General features: G+C 41.6%; 1 protein-coding gene and 1 long non-coding RNA gene across 2 annotated transcripts in view; one reads left to right on the top strand and one right to left on the bottom strand.

The window, feature by feature from the left end:
• Positions 1 to 262: 262 nt before the first annotated feature.
• The window catches only part of CABLES2 (Cdk5 and Abl enzyme substrate 2), a gene marked incomplete at its 5' end in the record, with an annotated part of 50,192 nt that continues 27,494 nt past the window's right edge, over positions 263 to 22,960 (bottom strand). The window contains 8 exon segments of the mRNA XM_083447428.1: positions 263 to 4,038; positions 5,494 to 5,698; positions 7,596 to 7,702; positions 9,265 to 9,368; positions 11,305 to 11,470; positions 13,236 to 13,344; positions 15,323 to 15,400; positions 17,212 to 17,304. Of these exon segments, the coding sequence (XP_083303554.1) occupies positions 3,898 to 4,038; positions 5,494 to 5,698; positions 7,596 to 7,702; positions 9,265 to 9,368; positions 11,305 to 11,470; positions 13,236 to 13,344; positions 15,323 to 15,400; positions 17,212 to 17,304 (1,003 nt within the window). The 3' untranslated portion in view covers positions 263 to 3,897.
• Positions 4,046 to 22,960, top strand: part of LOC310680758 — a 36,187-nt gene continuing 17,272 nt past the window's right edge. The window contains exons 1-2 of the long non-coding RNA XR_014512914.1: positions 4,046 to 5,342; positions 5,815 to 6,037. This is a non-coding gene — a long non-coding RNA (uncharacterized lncRNA). The remainder of the gene's footprint in view (positions 5,343 to 5,814; positions 6,038 to 22,960) is intronic.

The raw sequence follows: 22,960 nt of genomic DNA, 5'->3' as shown, positions 1-22,960 counted from the left end.
ATAGCCTTATTTTGTTTACATTCTTCAAAGTTTTGCCACAAATTGTGTCAACTGAAATCTGTTCATCTCTGTAAAAAACAGGAATGTATAAGAAAACTGCACGCAGCTGGTTATTTAGAATTCTAGGTAACCCACCCCAATGTAACAAATCTTTGTATCTCTGGAATATGTTCCAAAATCTAGTCATTTTCCCCATAGTAGTCCTTACTTACTTACTTATTTTGCATAGGTGGAGGGGAAAAGAAGAAAAGGACATGTAAACTGTTTTTTAAAGGAATATTTATGACACTAACCTGAAGTATCTTCAGGTGTGCTTGGTTATAAAATGGGTATCAAAACATTCAATTACACAGCATCTTATTAACAAATCCATTCATTTCCTTGGAAGAACATAATCAGACAATATACAAAGCAGGAACTTAAAATTTACGACAGCACAAAAATATTATTTACATAAATATACAAACTTCAGTCCAGAGTGTTTTCTTGGGCTGAAGGTAGACAAGCACCATTATTTACATAAGATTACATAATTTAAACCTCAACTGTTAAAGAGACTAGTATCTCTCTCCAACGAAAGCCTGGGATTTTACAGTGGATCTATGTTTGGTTGTAATAATATTATTTACCACACAGTGGCAGCTTTTGCATGAAAAAGGAACACAAAGAGGCATAGCTGATTGAGAATATGAACCAAAAAGATAAGGTAAGAAAATGTGAACAGCACCCTTCCACACCCCTCCCCTCAATTCACATACACAACAAGAGCCAAACTGTTTCTATACAGGTTAAGTCACAGCAATAAGATTCTCAACATACAAGTCAATTTGCAGAGTTCAAAATGGACAATTTGATACTCAGTTCTTCATCTTTAGGTCCCTTGAAACAACATTTCTCTTGAGTTATGTATATGATGCTGGACCATGGACATCTTTGAAGGCTTAATACAAACACATACCCTATATATGATAAAAGGACACTGGTAATCCTTTGCTTAACACATGGGCCAGTTGTTATCTGTAGGTACATTTGTGCAGAGATGAGAGGAAAAAGGAGTCCAGATCTTGATTGGAGGCTACAGTCTTCATCCTAGAACTCACTACTTTCAAGAATTATAAATCCAGTTCACTAACAGAACTGATGTACCCATGCATTTTCCCTCGGGTATTCAGAACAATGAACATGCTCTGAGTGAAGATCAAGCCTTAAAACATGTAAAATAAATTATCTTTCTGCCCCACAGCCTGAATAATATTCTGTGCAAATTAAATATATGATAATACATTATCCAAAATTCACATACGTCATATTGGAAATTTACAGCCTCCAGAAGCTCAAATATATCCCAAAAGAATCAATCTACTTCTCACCTCATCACCCCTGTTTTTGGTTGGACAAGGTAATGATTGCTTCAGCTGGGGGGTGGGATAAGTTGGCAACTATTTCAACTCAAACACAGTGTGTTAATACAAGTCAATTGTGTTCATGATGCAAGACTGATAGGTTTTTAAAAAAGCAAATTCTTTCAGTTTCAGGGAGAGGATTAAATGTTTTAACACTCTGTGAAGCCATTTCTAAACTTTATCTTGGGAACAGTTAGGATGTTGTCCTGCATTGGCAAAGTTTACTGGGAAATAAGCATACTACAGCTCACATTTTGAACAGCACTAGTTAGTAAGCTATATAGCTCCTTGTACTACATTATGCAAAAAGATGCTATACTATGACTAGTGTTATTATAGCAAGATGTATTAACACACAAGTCTTGGTCAGAGAAGCATTCTTAACTAGGATTGCTGCAATTTCAGTGACATCAAGCTGGCCTTATCTAAAATATAAAATGGTTTTATATTCATGCATAGGTGCTAGAAACAGGAACCAAAAAGACAAGGAAGGTCTCTTCATGTACAATAATCTTATCTGGAGTTTGGCATTGAACACTGCACACCCTTTTTCAAATGTTTCTAGCACCAAACTTTGCTATTCTCTCTCCCCTTCTCTAGTTTATTTCGTGGCTACTCAATACATATACCCAAGTTAGAATTTATGGCATTCTGGGTACTGGAAGTCATATAGCCCTCTTGACTTAACCATTTTTGAGAGACAATCTACAGGCAGAGATATTAAGAATTGTGGACTATACCACTTCAGACTGCAGCTGTGGTGGTAGCTATTAATCTTTGAATGATCTCTTGTGTGAGAAACTCCCTGTATTTAATAAAAGAGCACATCAGGAAGAACGCTTTATACTATACATGGCTTTTCACCAGTGTGCTGGTTTACTACACATCGGTGTGTATGTACTGTGTGCTTGAAAACATGATTCTGTGTCTGCACTGGTACAGTCCACAATTATGCCACCTTTGTCTACTATTTCATTCTGCATGATGTATAGAACTGGCCAAAATCACAGTTAAAAATAAATAAATCTATGAACATATCAAATCACAACACCCAAGAATATTAATTTTGTTCCCTGGCAAATATCTCTCTCTCACACACAGACACACAAACACACACACATTGACTTGTATCACAATATTGCTTAGAAAAGAAATTCAACAGCGGTCAACTTTTCTGTTACAGCACAAGAAGTTAATGTTGTTCATCCTCAACATCTGGATGGTTAAGCCAAAAACACCTGGCTAACAGTGGTAGAAGTATCATTTTTATCAACGCCGCTGTGTTGGATATTAACCTCAATGAGTTTGGCTGTCTGAATGTGCAATGAAAAGTCAGGTTCATGAGAACCATCACAGTGGCAAAAAGCTTGGAAGAACCAATTTTTCTGGTTTGTTTTTTTTTTTTTTTACAAAAGATTATCGAAGTCAGACATGCCTTTTTAGTCTCACCAGCTTAATTTAGAAAATGACAGCTGCACAAGCTGAGACACATACACTCGTCAAGAGCACACAGGAAAGACAATACATGGAATACATTGTTTATAAATAAAACAGTTCATCATTCTAGCCTACAGCAAAGCTGTGACAAAAAGATGCCACCTTTGGGAGCTACAAGGCCAAATTACCACCATAAAAATCAAAGGGCCTTCAGTCACACTCTGAAGGACAAGATAAAATGGAAATCGTTTTGCTATAGCTGCCTTGATCAACAAGTGCAATGTTTGGGAAATGTTTCAATAAAAAAGAAAAGTTTTTAAAATCATGAACCAAGTAGAATATTGTTTTCAAATATACATCTCTTCTGGAAATTATAGTAGAGATACAATGGAATTTTCCTTATAGCACAAGGTGAACAAAGGCAAAAGGATAAATTGCTGTTTTAAGTTCAGAATTTGCCACTAAGCAACAAAAAGAGAGCAAGAGAGAGACTGACTGGTACCAGCCCAGCTAAGTCTTAGGCACGTCTTTCTTTCTGCCCCGCACCCACCTCCCCTCCCCGCAAAAGAAGACAAGTTTCCATGGTTTTAAAATGCAAGAATTCTCAGAAATGCTATTGGAAGCATATGACGTTTTGGAATGGAAATGATGCTCTTTTAGATTCAAGGAAGGGGTGTGGGGAGAGAATGATAAAAGTTTAAGGAAATGAAAAAGTAGCAGTATTTGAAGGGAAGAACAGATTATATCCAAGGGGTGGGGGGAAACGGGTGGGGGGTGGGAAGCTAAATTAGGTTATGACCAGCAGCATTTGTGGCAAATGGCGGCAAACAATTTGTGCTTTAGTGTCCAAAGTTCAATGTCTCACTTCTGCCACTTCTCACACATGGAATCTGTGGTGTCTGCACCATCTTGGTAGCTCCACAAAAAATCCCACTGCAGTCTTCATGTCGGGTATATACACAATATTGTTCAATATTGTGGCACGGGAAAGGACCAGAGGCCAACACCCAAAAATCAGCGTCTAAGTACTGGCACTTCTGCTAGAATGCAGCTTTGGCTAGGATTGCTGTGTAAGACGTCGGAAGTGAGGTAACACTTGGTTTTCAGGAAGGTAGAGGGCTAGTTCCAAAGCCACAAGTACGGTAAATTCAAATCCAATGAGATCTCTTCTGTTGAATCTGAATCTTTCTTCTAACTTCTGTAAGGACAGAAAACCAGTAAAACAGAACACGAGCTGGTTGCTACAGATTACACCAGTATTTAGTATGTTTTGCAGATGTTTAAATGGCATTTTGGCCATCACCAATCTTTTTGAACCTGAGGGCCGCATTCTTTTGTGTGCAACCTTTCGGGGGCCACGTGCTAGTGGTGGCTAGGGCTAGAAGTAAAGGAGAAATAAAAGCTGTTGTGGCACTATTATTATATTAGATAGCTTACCTGCCCCAAGGGCAAATCCTGGAGCAGATTATGACAATTTAAAGATACAACATTAAAATTCAGTTTAACACCTGAAAGAGTCTATAGGTAAGGAGGTTGTCTTTCGCATACTTGCAACCAAAGTCATTTAGGACTTTAAACAAGAATGTAAGCAACTTGAACTGGGTGTGAAAACAAACTTGCAATCTCTGCCGCTGTTTTAGAACAGGGGTTATGTGAGTTCTATATGAAAACTTGGCCAGTAACTTGCTTGCTGCACTCTGGTCCAGTTGAAGTTTCCATGTTGGGCAGCTCCACATAGAGCATGTTGCAACAATCCACCCTGGAAGTTACAAGACCATGGGGTACAGTGGCCATGCCAAGCCAAGTCCGAAAGAGCTTCCAGTGGTGAACCAGCCATAGCTGGAAAAAGGCGCTCCTAGCCACTGAGGCTATCTAAGACTCCAGTGACAGCACTGGATCTCCCAAGTTATGGTCCTGCTCCTTCCAGGTGAGCACAACCCCATCTAGAACAACCTGTCTCCCAGACTTGAAAACATGGGACACATCACACCTCTGTCTATTCAGGATTCACATTCAACTTGTACATGTAGCCCATCACTACCTCTGAGGACTGGTCACTTCAATTGCCTCTCCTGATTCAGACACAACTGAGAGATTGAGCTGAGTATCAGTCACATGACACCTCGCTCCAAATCTCCTGATAAAAGCTCCCAATGGTTTCAGTTATGTGCACAGGGGACAAGATAGAACCCTTTGGGATGCCACAGGACCACTCCCATGGCATCAAACAAGGATCCTCTAATAACTGCATTATGGAAATGGCCTTGGAGGTAGGAGCAGAACCACTGAAGTACAGTGTCCCCAACCCTGAGTCCCTGAGCCGTGGTCAACGGTATTAAAAAGCTGCAAAATGAACAGGGTTGCAACTCTTCATCTCTCCCCTGACAAGAGTAATCTATGACTCTTCCTTTTCTCCTGCAGAGTTGACATTTCAAGGTGCAAGTTTCTATCTCCATCCCTCACTCCTGCCAATCACCCTGAAACATCTCTCCTGTCAAAAGGGTACAAGCCTACTTCTGGTCTCAGTGCTAAAAACCATTACATGTTTTCATTCGAAAATTATATGCATAGTTTTAGAAAACAATGTGACTTGCAAGAACCAGCATTTCCAGGGGTCTGGATACTCTTGGGATGTTATTCTGGCTATACTTACATCTATAAGGTGTTTGACCTCGTGCTTCTTGAGATCACTACTAATCTTGGCTGCAAGCAGCACACAAGCACCAGCACACAGTTTTCGGTTCTGTTTGTTGAGCTTGCCTTGCAGGACAAGCTTTTCGAAGTAAACGTAAGCCATGGACACAGTTACTGGCTCCAGGTTGCATTCCATACTCAGGTTCCGCATCTCCCGCTTTAAACTGTGGGCACAGAAAGAAGGAAAGAAAGCTAATTTTGCTTCATATAAAAAAAAGGTTACCACAACTTAGGAAACAAGACTCTCAGTTCTTGAATTCTTATTTCTGCTTCTTGCCAGATGGTCTGTGTTTGCTGCAGAAGGTAGCTGATGTTTTGTATGCTTAGGAGGAGGAAGAAGAGGGCTCGTTTTTGCACACATCCATTGTGATGTGGATCAAGCAACATGATATGCATTAGGCCCCAGTAACATTTGAATTGCAAACACATGACTGCATTAATTGAAGTGTCCTCTCTGACTTTATTTGCATCTGGAGAAAGGAGAACTCATTCTAATCTTGCAGGTAGGCGTTGAGCGAGGATATGGGTACAGGTTAAATCCGTGTCCAGGGCAGCTGTGTACCAGCTCCATCTGGTACGTAGGCTGAGACCCTATCTGCCCACGGACTGCCTTGCCAGAGTGGTGCATGCTCTGGTTATCTCCCGCTTGGACTACTGCAATGCGCTCTACGTGGGGCTACCTTTGAAGGTGACCCGGAAACTACAACTAATCCAGAATGCAGCGGCCAGACTGGTGACTGGGAGCAGCCGCCGAGACCATATAACACCGGTCTTGAAAGACCTACATTGGCTCCCAGTACGTTTCCGAGCACAATTCAAAGTGTTGGTGCTGACCTTTAAAGCCCTAAACGGCCTCGGTCCAGTATACCTGAAGGAGCGTCTCCACCCCCATCGTTCAGCCCAGACACTGAGGTCCAGCACCGAGAGCCTTCTGGCGGTTCCCTCACTGAGAGAAGCCAAGTTACAGGGAACCAGGCAGAGGGCCTTCTCGGTAGTGGCACCCGCCCTGTGGAACGCCCTCCCACCAGATGTCAAAGAGAACAACAACTACCAGACTTTTAGAAGACATCTGAAGGCAGCCCTGTTTAGGGAAGCTTTTAATGTTTGATGTATCACAGTATTTTAATATTCTTTTGGAAGCCGCCCAGAGTGGCTGGGGAAACCCAGCCAGATGGGCGGGGTATAAATAATAAATTATTATTATTATTATTATTATTATTATTATTATAGCTGCCACAGTGAGAAGTTGCTTAAGACTGCAGTGTTTGTTCTTGGCTGATGTTTGAAGGCTTCAGGGTTGAGGAAAGAACATGCACGGCTCTTTATCAGCGGAAAGATGGGGGATGTGGTGTGACCAAGTAGCGATCTTCAGGTGCCCAAAGGAGTGTTAACCCAAATGGGAAGAGGAAGGGAGACACAAAATCAAGAAACCCCTCCTTCCTAGCTCAGGGGTCGGAAACGTCTTCAGCTTGAGGGGGACATACTCCTTTCTGGGCAACCTTTCAAGGGCCGGATGCCAGTGGACAAAAGTGAACGAGGCAATGGATGTAAATGTTAGCTTTGGTTAGTTTATCCATATGCTCACATATGCCTCTCTGCCTGCCATCCAGGCAAGCAAGTGGCATTATCAGAGTGAAAAGGTATCTTCCAGCCAGGCAAAATAACTTGAGGCTTTGAAGCAGAGCAGGTAAATTGTGTGGCCTTGGGGAGACTCTCAAGGGCCAGACAGAGAGGCCTAGACCTGAGGTCTTACACCCCTGATTTCAATGATCAAGGAGTTCCTATCACCTACAGAACCATCATATCACACCCCAGCATCATACACTGCTTTCTAATAGGATCTTGACAAGTTATGGTGCAAGATGTCAAGCCAAGTTTATACGAGGTCATTGTGGCACACATATTGGGATACACCTGAGTAAACCTACATAAGAGTGGTCTGAAAGTATTTTAATCATATATATTAATTACTGTTTGGGAGGAAAGAACCATGTTTCAAAGTGGTTTAGAAACACAGTAATGCACCCTCCTATCATCTTTGCCATCCCTGTTTTAATTTACCTTCTGATTTTGCTTAGCGTCAGCTTGATGTGAGGAAACTTCTCTTTAAAGGTCTCGTTCATATCCTTCTTAAGGTCCGATGGTTTCACGTATTCTATTACTGTGGTCTAAAATAAAATAAAGGAAAAGGGTTTACAAATCCTTACGCTGCCTTTACTGAAAGAGAATGAGAATAAGGATTAAGGATTCAAAGTGTCTCCATGAGAAACTAATCTACAGTAAGGGGCAAACTAGGTGGTGCTTAGAAGGCTGAATTCAGGGTCTCCCATCCCAGCTAACTCTCTCACAACTCACAGCACTGAACATCTTTTTTAACAAGATGCACAGCCTTCTTCTGTGACCAAGAGCCCATGAGCTTGGGTTTTGACTATTAGCCTCTGTCTTGTCAATCATAGAGCAAGTCTTGTCTTCCACACATTAGGCCGGACAGCAAATGATCTCAGCAGAGTTTAAAGCTTAGCTTCAGCCATACCACATCTTCAGAGCACGGTGGCTTGAGATGGTATCCTGCAATGGGAAGTTCCTGCTATTAACCATCATTTGCCCTTGTACAGGATTACAGCCAAGTACTCCTGTATCTAGGCCATCATTGCAGAATCCTCGATGAGAAAAGTTTAATCTCTCCGAGGACAGAAGGTTTTCAAAGCTCTTGGGTAATCTCTTAATCCCGTAATACTTGGCACTTCAAGAGTGGTGCAGGACTGCAAATTTGAACAGGTTTTCTCTACGGCAGGGCGCCCTAGGGACTATTAGCAAACTCCCAAGGAGCCTAGAAGGTAATGTTAGAGGTTAACTGGAGAGTGAGGGAAGGTGGCAAATCTCTCCCTCCCATGCCTTGACCTTTTGATGCAGTGAAGCAACGGTTCACTTTGAGCCCATATAATTGGCTAGATGAAATGTGGAACTTTTGAGTTCATTAGGATTTACTCGCTGGATTAGACAAGGGCTCTGTCTAGCCTACCACCTGTTCTCCAATAGTGACCTGTCAAATACCCCTGGAAAGGTCACAAGCCACACATGATTAAGGATCCCCCAGTGTGTACCTCTAGGAACTGGAAATACTTAGCATTTGTGTTCACCTTTAATGGGTTTAAAACACTTCATACACATTCTCAGCAATCCTTGCAACAATCTTGTTATGGAAGATCACTATTATCCCTATACTGGAGATGGGGTTGAAGAGGAAACTCTGAAGAGTGGTGGCTTGCCCAAAGCCACTTGGTAAATTCACGCCAAGGTGATTCAGCAAATAAATTATATTTTTAAAAAATGATTAAAAAGAAATCAATCACCTGCTCAGCCTTGCGTCGAGACAAGAATGCTGACACCACCTCCCACAACAGCTAGTATAGACAGCTAAGTACTGAAAGCTACATTGCGCTTCCAGAAGAATGGAATAAGCACCACATCTCACTTGTATTTATAACTTGCATTACACCCCCACACAGAAAACAGGATATATTGTATTTTTAATCTTGTGTGGAAGCTGCCCGAGGAATGTTTACTGATGGGTGGCTATAATTCCAAATTTAAATGAAACATGCAAAATTTGGAAAAGGAGACATTTTTATTTGCACAGGGTTGTACGAAGTCAGAACCCAGGATCTGTACTACACTATGGCTACAATGCCTTATTTGCGAATTAATTTGCTCTACACCAGCTTCGTACCATGTACGATGCAAAGATGAGGACACGTTTGTGCTTCCCACAGGGCCACTGAGGATCCTCCAGGAGATTGGGGTTGTACTCTGCTAACTCGCCAACTTCATTTCCTAGAAGTAAAAAAGAAAAGAAAAGAAATGTACTAGGAGTTCACTGGCACAGTAAAGGAGAGCTTTAAAGAAAAAAACATGCAAGAAAGCCCTTCTAAGTGGTCATCACTACATCATATGGGAACAAATAACACAACTCATTTTTGCGCTGTGCAAAAATTCCATAATTCCATTTTGCGCTGTGAAGAAGTGGTTTCGAGAAGGTTCAGATAACAACAAAGGAAGGCTTTAGGAAACAAAATAACTAGCATTCAAGAAGACTTTATCCACGCGGATAAATGAACCCATTTATCAGAGCAGATCACTAGACAGACCAATCACCAGCTGTACCACTTCAACCCAAAGTCTAGCTTGTTTCTGCACTTTGATGAATAATAAACCCTCTATATTCAGAAGCTCCGATATGTAGAACAAACATAAAAAACGCATCCCTGCATGGCAAAATTACCAATTTCACAGGGCCCAGGAATCTCAACATGATCACTCTGCAAGAACTTGCAACCCATATAAGGGAGGCTTTGGCAGGGGTGCAATGGGGCATTCCAATAAGTTTCAGTCCCCCTATCAAACTACAGTTCCCAGGATTCTTTGAGGAAAGCCATTACTGTTTGAAGTGGTATTATACGGCTTTAAATATATAGGGCAGATGGGGCCATACTGGGCACAGAATGCTGACAACTTGAGGGGAGGGCAAATGGAAACTAGATGGAATGGCGTATCCTGAAAGAGTACAATCCTAGAACCCTGAACAGAAGCATTATATATTACATGGTTTTCTTACTGGTCTCACTTATATTTCTATAACTGTCTGCATCTTAAGCAGAACTGGCTTTCTAGTTTCAAATTCAAAAGGTGGCATTCATAAATTAGGACTTTTGAAACAGTTTGCAAAAGCCAAATGTTGGCGGGATAGGATATTTATTAAATGCCAGCTCAGTGTTACAGTAAGGTTGCTGGCACTCTGCCCAGATTCTTATAAGACCCATTTAAGGCATTGCCCTGATTCTCAGAAAATGTCTTGCCTGTATCCTTATGCCTACATATGGTTATGAAGCCCAAATAAATAGTTCTTTTTAGATGGTCCTGATATTTCAGTGCTGAAATTAAGCAACATCTAGGAATGAAATATTCCACTCAACCACAAGGAAATCTGATTAAATTGGTAGCATTTAAGAGCGGCTTTGTGTATATTCAGCATGCCTGAACATTTACTGCAGGGGCATGGAAGCTGGTATCCTATCTAGGCAGAGTTTTGCTTTTTGAAATTGTTACCCTTTTGATTATAAAAATACAAGTCTGTAGCCCTTACTGAGGGACTACTGCCCTGGTAACTTCTTGGAATTATTAAATGAATAACTAAAAAAAATAACATGATGGGAGAAATTCAGCAGATTGGTCTGTTTGTCTGACTTTGCACAAAATTGATGATGATAATAATAACTTCTATCCCATCTTTCCTGCTGAAGAAGCCCAGTTATCCACTCTTCCTTAACAACAATTGGTTGAAAACATGCGCATGAACCAGGCAGTGAGATGGGCAGAAAACTAGTTTGGACAGGCAGAATACAAGTGGAGATTGTGAAATGGGACTGCATATCTTCTGAGCAGGGACCTGTCATTCCTGTGCTCATTATTCTAAAGTATCATGTACACTAAAAGCATTCTATTAATACTACTATTCATTACTGCTAATGCTACTACTATTAATAACAAAGGGCCTTGAACCCTTGAAAGCTCAGAATCTTCTAACATATTCTAGATGGAATTCAAATTCTCTAAATGGAATTTATATTCTGATTCCTCCTAATCTCATTTTGGCCAATCAAAACCTATCGCTGACACTATTTCATCATCACCTTTGCCCTTTTTTAAAAAAAAAAACAATGTCAGCATAGAAGGACAACAGAAGGGCATAGAGGAGTCACATGGTGTTTACCAATATCTGCTGTGGAAGGTATTGTTTTGGCTGTTGCAGTTTTATATCTTGATCCACCAGTACTCCGCAGAACGGAGGCTCGGCACACAGGGACAGGACCATGGACGTCATTTTTGCGGCCAACGAGAGCGTTCGTCGGATACAAGAACTTCGCGTAAGACACAACCTGCAAGATAGCCAGTCCCAATTAACGTTAGCATAGTCACCGTATGATTTTTGCAGGGATCATTTGAACTCCGGACTGCAAGTTTAAAATTTCTTCTCTTGCAATAAATAGGAAGCCCCTTAGAATCAACTCTGAAGACACAGACTGTCTATCTCAGTTTAACTGCTGTGTCTTAAATGCAACCGATAGTTTGGGGAGAACTGGAGAGCTATTTAAAAAACAAATAGCTGCCATTTCCCCAGATAGCAGCTGGACCCCAATTCACTGTGTTTACAGTTAGAGTAAATCTGATGAATTGTACACACACACACACACACACGGACCTAATAGCTTTCGGCTGGAATTCTAAAACGCAATGGACGAAAGGGAGGCAAGAGATTACGTTAATGCTCTGTTATAGTTTCCAGGTTGAACTGAACTGCTGCTTTTAACATCTTTCTGGAATAACTTTCTAAATGCTCCACAAATGGATTCTCAGAACCTAATGCACCAAAGTGTTATTGCACTGGACAAATACCATATCAACTAGGCTCACTGTGTTCTGGTGATCAAATGAGATTTCCCCATATCTTGGGCTTTGGTTTAATTAACAGTCAGGGATGCTTCTTCAATGGGCTCTGATGGGAACATGATCCTTGGTTAATTGAACATTAACAGATCCTATCTTTTAGCTACCAAACTCGCTATACCTGCGTGGATGGGGCCTGGAGGAAGAAATAGAGTCTGGGCACAGACTTCACCAATCTGCTGTCTCCAGGGGTTTGGGACTACAACTCTCATCGGTGCTGGTGCTGATGGGAGTTGTAGCCCAAAACCTTTGAAGGGCACCAGGCTGACAGTTTTGCATTATCTAGATCAGTGTTTCCCAAACTTGGGTCTCCATCTGTTGTTGGACCACAGTTCCCATCATCCCTAACTAGCAGGACAAGTGGCCAGGGATGATGGGAATTGTAGTCCAAATGCAAATGGAGACCCAAGTTTGGGAAACACCGATTTAGATACTTCACTGGCTGTGTGGAGGAGCCTTGCGAGTTTCAAACCACATGCCATTTCCATTGGGGGAAACTGACGCTGCTGTGAAATAACAGGATTCCTGCCATACTCAAGCTGATGACTGCACATGCTCCCCATGTGGAAACCGATAATGCAAAAGTCTTCCCATCAGCCAGAGAAACAGAAAGTACTAAACAACCTTACCTATGATCACATGCAACCAACTAAACATCTAGACCAGAGGTTGCCAATAGGCTTCCTTTCAAATGCTGCCGTGCTCTAACCCATTAGCCCTAATCAGTTCAATCAACCTTTATTGGCATACAAAGAAGACAAGAATACATGAATCGAAACAGAGAACTGGCATCTGCTCACAGGAGGAGACGCTTTGAGATCAAACTATACAGGCCTAGGAAGTTAAAAAAGTACCACCCAAGTCTTATGACAATGTAGTTTCATGGCATTGCTCAGATATTCAGCTACTTTCTCCAGATCTCTCCTTAAGAGCATGGGGCTCATTGGCTGTGCTGCCTGGGGCTGATGGGAGTCCAACAGCTTGTGTGGGTGCCGCGTTGGCTACCCCAGCCCAAACAGTATCAGAAGAAGTCAAAAGAGTTTGTCTGAATTGCATTGAGAGAGCTGAAGGATCCGCGGGAGCACACGTGGGCTTAAACCACCAGGCTTGCTCTTGATTTTTGTATCGGAACTGATGAGGCCCCACAACTTCCAAGAACAAGCAAAGAGATCCACCGTTCGCCAACGGGCTCCTTACCTTGCCATCAGCTCCTAGCTCGACCCCTTCCATTCCTAGCACCATCTCCGTAGAGACCGAAACGCCACCAGAAGGATGTCTCTGCTTCTGCCCCTCTAGTCTCAGTTCACTGTTAAGGGCAGAATTGGCAAGACAGGAATTAAAGCTGTTTCTTCTCATCCTAGCTCCGTAGTAAAAAAACCAAAAAAAGAAACAAAATAAAAACAAGCCCCTCAACACAGCTAGAGATTAGGAGGCCAATTCCCACGTCTTCTCTGCTGCCATAAACATTTGTTCTTAAAAGGCTCAAGACATAAAAACTCACTGAACCAGCAAAGGGGATGTAAGCAATGGCCCTGAGATCTTCCTATTTTTAAAGTAATTTAACTCGAGGGTAATTCATACTTTATTTACACACACAGAGAGAGAGCTCGACTTTGCAAGGAATTCCCATGATTGGACACAGAATTCTGAACACATTATTGCTAGTTTTGGACGTGATCCCTGAACTGCAATTCTGGGGGTACGTGGGATTCTCAGGGAGAGGAACATGAGCTTCAACTACGTATTGCAAAATCCACATGGATGTGAATCCAGCTGTGGGAAACCATTTGACTACTTTGTCTACTCTGTCCTTGACCTTTTTTTTAAAAAAAAAAAAATTAAAATCTGCACAAAATAAATTTTCTTGTGTTTGCTAATCCATTTATAGGCTCTTTAAATCCAAAGCCAACAATGGATTGAATGTGTTCAATGATTATGTACAAATCAGTTTCAGACATAAGCAACACATCAATGACCTTGGGATTTCAGCGCTAAAAAAATTCAGTCAACAAGATTTGAAGAGATACCCAAACATACTGTTTATCATCTTATTGCGCACATGTATCTGAAGTAGGCATGTGTATTTAAGTCTTACTAGCTAGGTATATAAAATATACAGAAAAATGTATTCCTTTCCTAAATTATCCATCAGTAGCTGCCAGATGACATGTTTTACAGTCTTCTGGGATTTCTAGTTCATAACTGCACTATCCGATACCTCGCCTTGTTTCAACTCCCCCACCCCACCCCTATCATTCATCTAGTTTTCAGCAAATGCTCTTTAGAGTGACCTTGCAGTGTTCCCACTGAGCTGGAAAGAAAGTTTCCCATAGTCTATTTATGGAAGGCACATCTGTATGTCAAGTTCTGTCATAAAAATATCCGTTTCCTTCTTCAGTGTGCTATGCATATGAGCTTGAGTGACAACAGAAATCGTGTTCTGTTTGTTCTGTGTTTGGCCAGGCCTGATTAAGCGTTAGATATATGCAGAGGAGAACTGGAACATTTTTATCGGTTATTAAGTAGGACATGCCCAAAGAGCTGGAAAGTAAATGTCTGCTTACGCTGACACCCTTTTGAAAAGCAACCCACTAGTGAAACCAAATGTGTAATTTTTATTTACAGTATTCATACACCAGTTTTTCAGGCAGAGCTCGGAAAACGATTTATAGGAAATAAATAGTGAAAAGCAAATGGTAATCATGAAATAAATGGCATTGCTTTCAATGATACCGTTCTTTTTATTTGTAGTTGCTTTATTTTATCTTCTGCCCAGTTTTGGTTACTTAATTTAAATCATATCGGTGGAATTTGTATTGTTTCATACAGTGTTCACTTTAAACTCTTAAGTTAGCTTATTTGTTTTGTTTTACACTGATTGTTTTTGTGCTTGTGTTGATATTATGGTTTATAATTGTTTCCAATGTGTTTAGGACCGTTGAACTTCTCATTTCTTTGGCACATTGTGAACCACTTTGGGCCCAGTTTTCTGGAAAAGTGGCATAAAAGCAAACCAGTGATGATGTTAGAGCATCAGTAAAAACCATAGAACATAAGGAAATAGCAGGGAAACCAGGGTTCAAATCTTCACCCAGCCATGAAGCTAGCTGGGTTGCCTTGGGCCAGTCATTGTCTCTTAGCCCAACGTACCTCACAGTGATACTGCGAGGATAAAATGGAGAAGCACCATGAAGCTCCTTGGAGAAAAAGTGGGGGTCCAAATGTAATAATAAACAAATAACCAATTAAAAGTTATCGGTCTGACAAAAATAGCAGCTACTCACCTGATCCGAAAATTCTCCCCGTAGGGCATGATAGAAAAAGCCACACACAAACTTCGTTTAGCACAAATTAATACTATCCTAAAAAGAAATACAGACAGGGTACAGTGAATCATGGAAAATAACTTGCATTCATATCTAGCCTTCCTATCTTGAGTTAGAAGAGCTCTCTGGGAGCGGCGAGAACCTAACTTTGTAACACACACATACACAACTTAGCCATTTTCTCCTTGCTTTTTTAGCCCAACGGCCACATTTCCGGAAACCCTCCTTTAAAAAACACACACAAATAAACAATATTTTCAGTAAAGATTTTCATAATACAATTAAAAAACGGCTACCAAAAATACAAATACAGTGGTGCCCCGCAAGACGAATGCCTCGCAAGACGGAAAACGTGCAAGACGAAAGGGTTTTCCGTTTGCAGAGGCGCTTCGCAAGACGAAAATTGACGAAAATTTTTGAGGTTTTTTTCCGCTCCAAAACCCCTTTTTCTGAAGCGCTAAGCTGCTAAAAGCATTTTAGCAGCAAAACTGCTAATCCCTTAAGCCTTTAATAGGCGTTAATAGCCCTTAAACTGCCAACAGCGCTAACAGCGCTAATCCGCTAATGGGCTTGCTTCGCAAGACGAAAAAACCGCAAGACGAAAAGACTCGCGGAACGGATTCTTTTCGTCTTGCGAGGCACCACTGTAGAATAAATAGAATATGAAGCCCTCTCTTAAAAGTAATTCTTAGCCCTAGCAACACATATGTTTTTGACTACATTCTTGGTGGTTTAGTCCACAACATCTGGAGGGCATCAGGTCGGGGAAGCCTGCTTTTGAAGCAACACTACATCTGAGATTATTCCCACATAAGAATAAAATGACCTAGGAAACTATCTTGAAAACCAAGTGTATTTTGCTCTAACTTTCCCATTAGCCATGAGTTCTCTACCAGTCCTCCAAGTATCTGCTTCAGTAGGGCACAGAAATATCAACTGCCTATTGGGCAGAGATGAGAAAGAAGCATAGGCACTGAATTCGACCTCCATGATGGCACTGCGTAGGCCAACCCAGTTGGCTATGTGGTGCTGTTGGTGTCAGATAGTTTTACTTGAGAGTAGGCCCATTGGAATTAATGAGCGCAACTAAGTTAAGTCCATTAAATTCAGTGAGTTAAAAATTTCAGAAGATAACATCACCTTAAACTATATTCCTAATAAATGGGGCTTAACAAATGGTCAACGTAAATGGACTCTCCCTTACATCTGCAAAAAGATTAATACTGATACATTGGAAAGACAAAAATATGGCTTCCTTTGATTTATTTAAACCATAGTGACTCATGAATCAATGTATACAGGAATACAATAAGTCTATCTATCTATGTATATATTATATATTTTTATAATCCTAATTACATTTTAACGACACTTCGTTATTGCTATTATATAATGAATTCTCTTGCTTTTCTTCATCTTCCTTTCCCCCTTTTTTCCTCTCTAATTTCTTCTGTATCATTTACTCTAATCTACTGTGCTGTAAAATTTTCAATATATTTTTTTTTAAAAAATAATCTCTGTGTTTATGCAGAGTAAGATTTGTCAGTGTTTCCCAAACTTAGGTCTCCAGCTGTTTTCGGACTACAGTTCCCATCATCTCTGACCACTGGTCCTGCTTGCTAGGGATGATGGGAGTTGTAGTCCAACAACAGCTGAAGACCCAAGTTTGGGTAACACTGATTTAGATGAATGCCACCCATAATCCCCCGTTAGTAAGGTTTTCACATCAAGGTGTTTTGCACCAAACATGGTCACTCGTGAACATATAGGCCACAGCTAGTGTAGAGCCATTTGCCATAATTTAACTGCAAGGTGGATAGGGGTTCCTTCAGTTACAGAAAGGTTACCTGCTGTTCCTTGTGTCATACTGCCTCATGTTCTTGATGAAGTGGATCTTCTTCAAGCCTTTATGTCTCGGTGATCCAGATACGTGCTTGGTTCTACGATTTAAGAAGGTAAGGGGAAATGCGAGTAAGATCTGGGCAAAATGTAAATTAAAAGGGTAATTAAAAGGATGCACATGTCGGAGTCGGAATGAGTACACATGCAGGACCTGAGGAATTTGTCTTGGAAAAGGGTGTAGGAGGGAAAGGACTTGCAATGCATGCAACAAGAGAAGGTTAATGCTGCTTTTGAACAAGTACCTTCGCACACTGGCACATTCCACTATGTCTTCTAAAAACTCTAGAGAGCAGCGCTGGGAGATAAAACGCCTTCTGCAAAAATGCACAACACCACGAAGAGCGAACAATATTAGTTCATGGTCTCCGAGATCAGCAAGCGTTCTCAAGCACAACAGTGGCCCGGCATGCAAGCTTTCCCGAGCTGTAGCTTTCAACTTTCAGGGAACACCTTTCATACGGATCTGCTGAGGAATTTCCAAGTCGTTCGTAGAAACTCTGAATATTTTTGGTCATGGGTAGAAAACATCAGCCAAAAAACAACCACCCACCATGCCAATGAAGGGTTCAGCTCATATACCCCAATCAGAAATTGGCTCAATATATTATTTTGCCTAGGCTTGCAGAGCAACTATTTACAACATGCCTGCTGTCCTCATTACACTTCCTTTATGGCTGGGCAAGGCAGCTATGGTAGTGTGCGAGTGAGGACCGGCTCTACCATTAGGCAGAGTGAGGTGGCCAGCAGTAGTGTGTGCTATGAGGTGCAGCACACTGCCAGTGCTGAACGGCCAGTCCAGTCAGTTTCTGTGTGGCAGCAGCAGCACAGTTTGTGTGATCTGGTCCTTCAGTGAGTTGGCCCTGGCCACAGTGCTCTTCCTGGAAGCCAGGCACTGCTGGGAGATTACTGCTCCCCCTCCTCAAACATGAGCAGGGGGAGGCTTACAGCACCCCAACTTTACCCATAGTACAGTGGTGCCTCGCAAGACGAAAAGAATCCGTTCCGTGAGTCTCTTTGTCTAGCGGTTTTTTCGTCTTGCGAAGCAAGCCCATTAGCGGATTAGCCCTATTAGCGGTTTAGCGGCTATTAGCGGCTATTAACGGCTTAAGGGATTAGCGGATTAGCTGCTAAAAGGCTATTAGCAGCTTAGTGCCTTAGAAAAAGGGGGTGGGGAGCGAAAAAACCCCCAGGAATCGCAAGACATTTTCGTCTTGCAAAGCAAGCCCATAGCAAATTCGTCCTGCGAAGCACCTCCAAAATGGAAAACCCTTTCGTCTAGCGGGTTTTCCGTCTTGCGAGGCATTCATCTTGCAGGGCACCACTGTAAAATGGTTTATTCTGGGCCTGCACTGCAACAAAAGTGTGGGGTGGCAGCACCCTCTACACGCAAGTGACTCTCCTGGTCTGAAGATGGGACTTGCAGGCTCATGCTCTGAAAATCATCTATGTAAAAAAGAAGAAGAGAAGACTTGCCTGCAAGAAAAACTTAGTATGAAGGTTGGAATGTCTCCCCAAAAGAGATACCGCTAGTGGATTTTTAAAAATGCATCCCCATGTAACAAAAAACAAAAGAAAACAAAAACGTGAATAGCAAATTATGGATAGTGCTACTCTAAATCTCTCTTGATTAATTATTAGCTGATTAAAAGTCTAAGCATTCTAAAGCAGGGTCTCCCACCTGCAGCTTAAAACTTCTGCCACTTCCTTCTGTGCAGTGTGAAGCTCATCTCTATTGTGGCATTCAGAGATCCAGTAAGTTTAAATGAACAGGGCAAGTAGCCTGTACACTCTGGAAACCCCAGATAACTAATGCCACCACAAAACATCTCAGTTGGCTGTGACCATCTCCTCTGTGGCTTATTTAAGATGCCAGGTAATTCTGCCTTTCCTTATCCGCTAATCCATCTCAGGTTCCTTATCAGTTAATCCAAAAATTAGGTTTTCACCGCCATGTGGTGGCTTGGTCTTAAGACATCCAGTTCTGGGAAACAAGCGCCAGAGGGTATATTTAATTATAGCCATCTTAAAACAGTAAATTGCTATACAATGGCAAATCCAAATTACAAACCTTCCTTCTCACTTATTCAGGACAAGGCCTTTCTAAAATGAAGTTATTTGTGCCTTGCAACTAACATGTCAGTTGTTCTCCTCTATATAATTCACGGCACTAAATGCTGCTTGTAAACAACCATCCATCCATCCTGGAAATGGTTTATTATAACTCCCATCTTGCCTCTGCACTGAGAGTGATAGCCTCCGAATTAGCATATGAAATTACATAAAAACTAGTCTCTGGAACGAAAGCTGCAAAGGAGCTATTTCCACAATTAGTCACTGCCACCACATCCATTTGCTGTGTTCAAGTTATTAAAATCCCGTGTAACTATACTTGAAAACCATCTGTTTTGGAAAGCCTTTTGGAATGTCCTTTCTAACACTGCCCTTCTCTTAAGAACAAGCTAATGGAAATTCTGTTCCTTCAGCAGTAAAAGGGCAAAGAAAGCAAATGTGTTTAACAAGTATCCTGGGAATTTGCAAAGGGATCTTGCTCTGGTGTGGATCTTGGTTGCTTTTACTTTCAGGTAAAAAATAAATAAATCCATTTCTAATTTCAATTGGTAAAGGTGGGAAGCCTCAAGCCTGGGGATCCGATGTGGCCCTCCAGGCCTCTCTATCTGGCCCTTGAATTTTCCCCCAGGCCACACCCCCTCATGAGCTAAACCTCTCACTGGTCTTGCTTCACACACTGCTAGAATTGTGTGCCTGGTTAGAATGTGCCCTTGCACTCCAATAATTCTTCTTGCTTGCCCAGGAGAGGGATGCTTAAGTGTGTGTGTAGAAAGGAATCTACTGTCCAAAGGGGAAATTAACATTAGTTGCTCCGCCCACTTTTTTGCTCCTGGCTCCTCCCACCTCACCCTGGCCAATGGTTGCCTAGGAGGAAATGTGGCCTCTTCAAGCAAACAGCAACAAAACTTTCCCTAATAATAATAATAATAATTTATTATTTATACCCTGAACATCTGGCTGGGCTTCCTCAGCCACTCTGGGCGGCTTCCAAAAAAATATTAAAATACTGTAATACATCAAACATTAAAAGCTTCCCTAAACAGGGCTGCCTTCAGATGTCTTCTAAAAGTCTGGTAGTAGTTGTTCTCTTTGACATCTGGTGGGAGGGCGTTCCACAGGGCGGGCACCACTACCGAGAAGGCCCTCTGCCTGGTTCCCTGTAACTTGGCTTCTTGCAGTGAGGGAACCGTCAGAAGGCCCTCGGAGCTGGACCTCAGTGTCCGGGCAGAACGATGGGGGTGGAGACACTCCTTCAGATATACTGGACCGAGGCCGTTTAGGACTTTAAAGGTCAGCAACAACACTTCGAATTGTGCTCGAAAACGTATTGGGAGCGAATGTAGGTCTTTCAAGACCGGTGTTATATGGTCTGGGCGGCCGCTCCCAGTCACCAGTCTGGCTGCCGCGTTTTGGATTAGTTGTAGTTTCCGGGTCACCTTCAAAATTAGCCCCACATAGAGCACATTGCAGTAGTCCAAGCGGGAGATAACCAGAGCATGCACCACTCTGGCGAGGCAGTCTGCAGGCAGATAGGGTCTCAGCCTGCATACCAGATGGAGCTGGTAAACAGCTGCCCTGGACACGGATTTGACCTGTGTCTCCATGGACAGCTGTGAGTCCAAAATGACTCTCAGGCTGCGCACCTGGTCCTTCAGGGGCACAGTTACCCCATTCAGGACCAGGGAATCCTCCACACCTGCCCGCCTCCTGTCCCCCAGAAGCAGTACTTCTGTCTTGTCAGGATTCAATCTCAATCTGTTAGCTGCCATCCATCCTCCAACTGCCTCCAGACACTTTTACAATAGGACGGCAAAATGTTGTTCAGGAACAAGCAAGCAAGCAGCTGAAAAATCTTACGTTCCTCTCCACAAACTTTTTAGTTTAGAATATAAATAAACGGAAATAGCTTGGAACAATTTTCTCACGATAAAGCACCTCTGTTTCAGAGAACACACCCCACATAAAGGAGCACAGAACACTTTTCATCACTGCACACCTCTTGCCAAGATCTCGATCAGAGCTAGAAACTACTGTATTATATCCTTGACAGCTTTGGGGGCCTCTGTTGTGAGAAGAGATTAATACGTTTAATAAGCCTAACCTAACATTTACCTAACCTTAATTAATGCTACAACCTTGCGTACAAAATTCGCTTGGCAATTATTTTTAGCAAAGCAAGTGGAGTTGAACAAAGATGAGACACCACAGGATTTGTTCCAAGGTTACAACGAGCTCTGGGCCCAAGAAAGAACTGCGGGAGACTTTCACATCAAACTCAACAACTATCAGTTGTGGTACAAGTGCTGACTATGGCTGAAACTTGGAAAGGAACGTCCGTCAAGTGTATCCAGCCCCACCAATGCTAGCTTGCATTTACTACTTTATCGGTGAATCATCTGATGAAAATGTAAGAATATAGGAAACGGGCTTATACCAAGTCAGGACACTGGCCCACCCAACTCTGTATTGTGTACTGCAGGAATAGCCATTGTGGTGCCCTCCAGATACAACTGGTCTGCAACTCTCATTATCGCTGACCATTGGACATGTTGGATTGAGGTGGTGGGAGTTGGGGTCAAGCAACATCTGGGATGCACCATGTGGGCTACCCCTCATCTACCTTGACTGGTGGTGAGTCTCTAGCATCTTCCCGTGCCCTACCTATAAATGCCAATAACTGAAATATGAACTTCTGCACACAAAGCAGGTGGATTGCTAACATACTATGACTCTTCTACCTACAGACTGCAACAAGGGTGGATAAAAATCATTGATATACTTTTTAAAAAAATAATCATAATCAATTTTTACAATTCAAAACAGATTTTTTAAAAAAATTAAATTGGATTATTAAAATAAAATGCTTTTGGAGGAAAAATCTTTGTAGAGATAGTTTTCTATTTAAGTTACCGTATTTTTCACTCTATAAGACGCACCAGACCACAAGATGCACCTAGTTTTTGGAGGAGGAAAACAAGAAAAAAAATATTCTGAATCTCAGAAGCCAGAACAGCAAGAGGGATCGCTGCGCAGTGAAAGCAGCGATCCCTCTTGCTGTTCTGGCTTCTGGGATAGCTGTGCAGCCTGCATTCGCTCCATAAGACTCACACACATTTCCCCTTACTTTTTAGGAGGGGAAAAGTGAGTCTTATAGAGCAAAAAATACGGTACATTATAGTCCAAGGGCTATTCATCAGGAAATAAGGATTTGTTTAAGTTTTTCATGTGTGCTAAAACTTAGTCTTTTTTTAAATTGTTTAACCACATCAATTAACAAACATTGATACATATGCTATAATGTTATTTTAGTTAAATAATTTGTTTAAATTGTTATTAAGGAAATGATTATTTTTCTCCTTCTGATAAAGTACAGCAGAAAAGTTGTCCAAATAGAAACAGTTCACTTATTAAACCTCACAATAATGTCATAATTATTGGTCTATGTACTTCTAATAGTATAACGAAATCAGTAATTTTTGATAAAACTGTAAAAACTACTCTGAAAATTTATTACTGTATTCCAAAAATGAAACCTTCATCTGGTTGTGAATGTAAATATACCAGCAAGAATGAGTTTTTCTGTAAAAAAAAAAAAATCAAGTCTTACTGACTAGTGATTTAAAT

Source organism: Podarcis tiliguerta (assembly GCF_965153285.1).
Source record: "Podarcis tiliguerta genome assembly, chromosome: 6".
NCBI classification, from domain to species: domain Eukaryota; kingdom Metazoa; phylum Chordata; class Lepidosauria; order Squamata; family Lacertidae; genus Podarcis; species Podarcis tiliguerta.
Note: the sequence above shows the minus strand (reverse complement) of the source record. Positions and strands in the feature narration are given on the sequence as shown.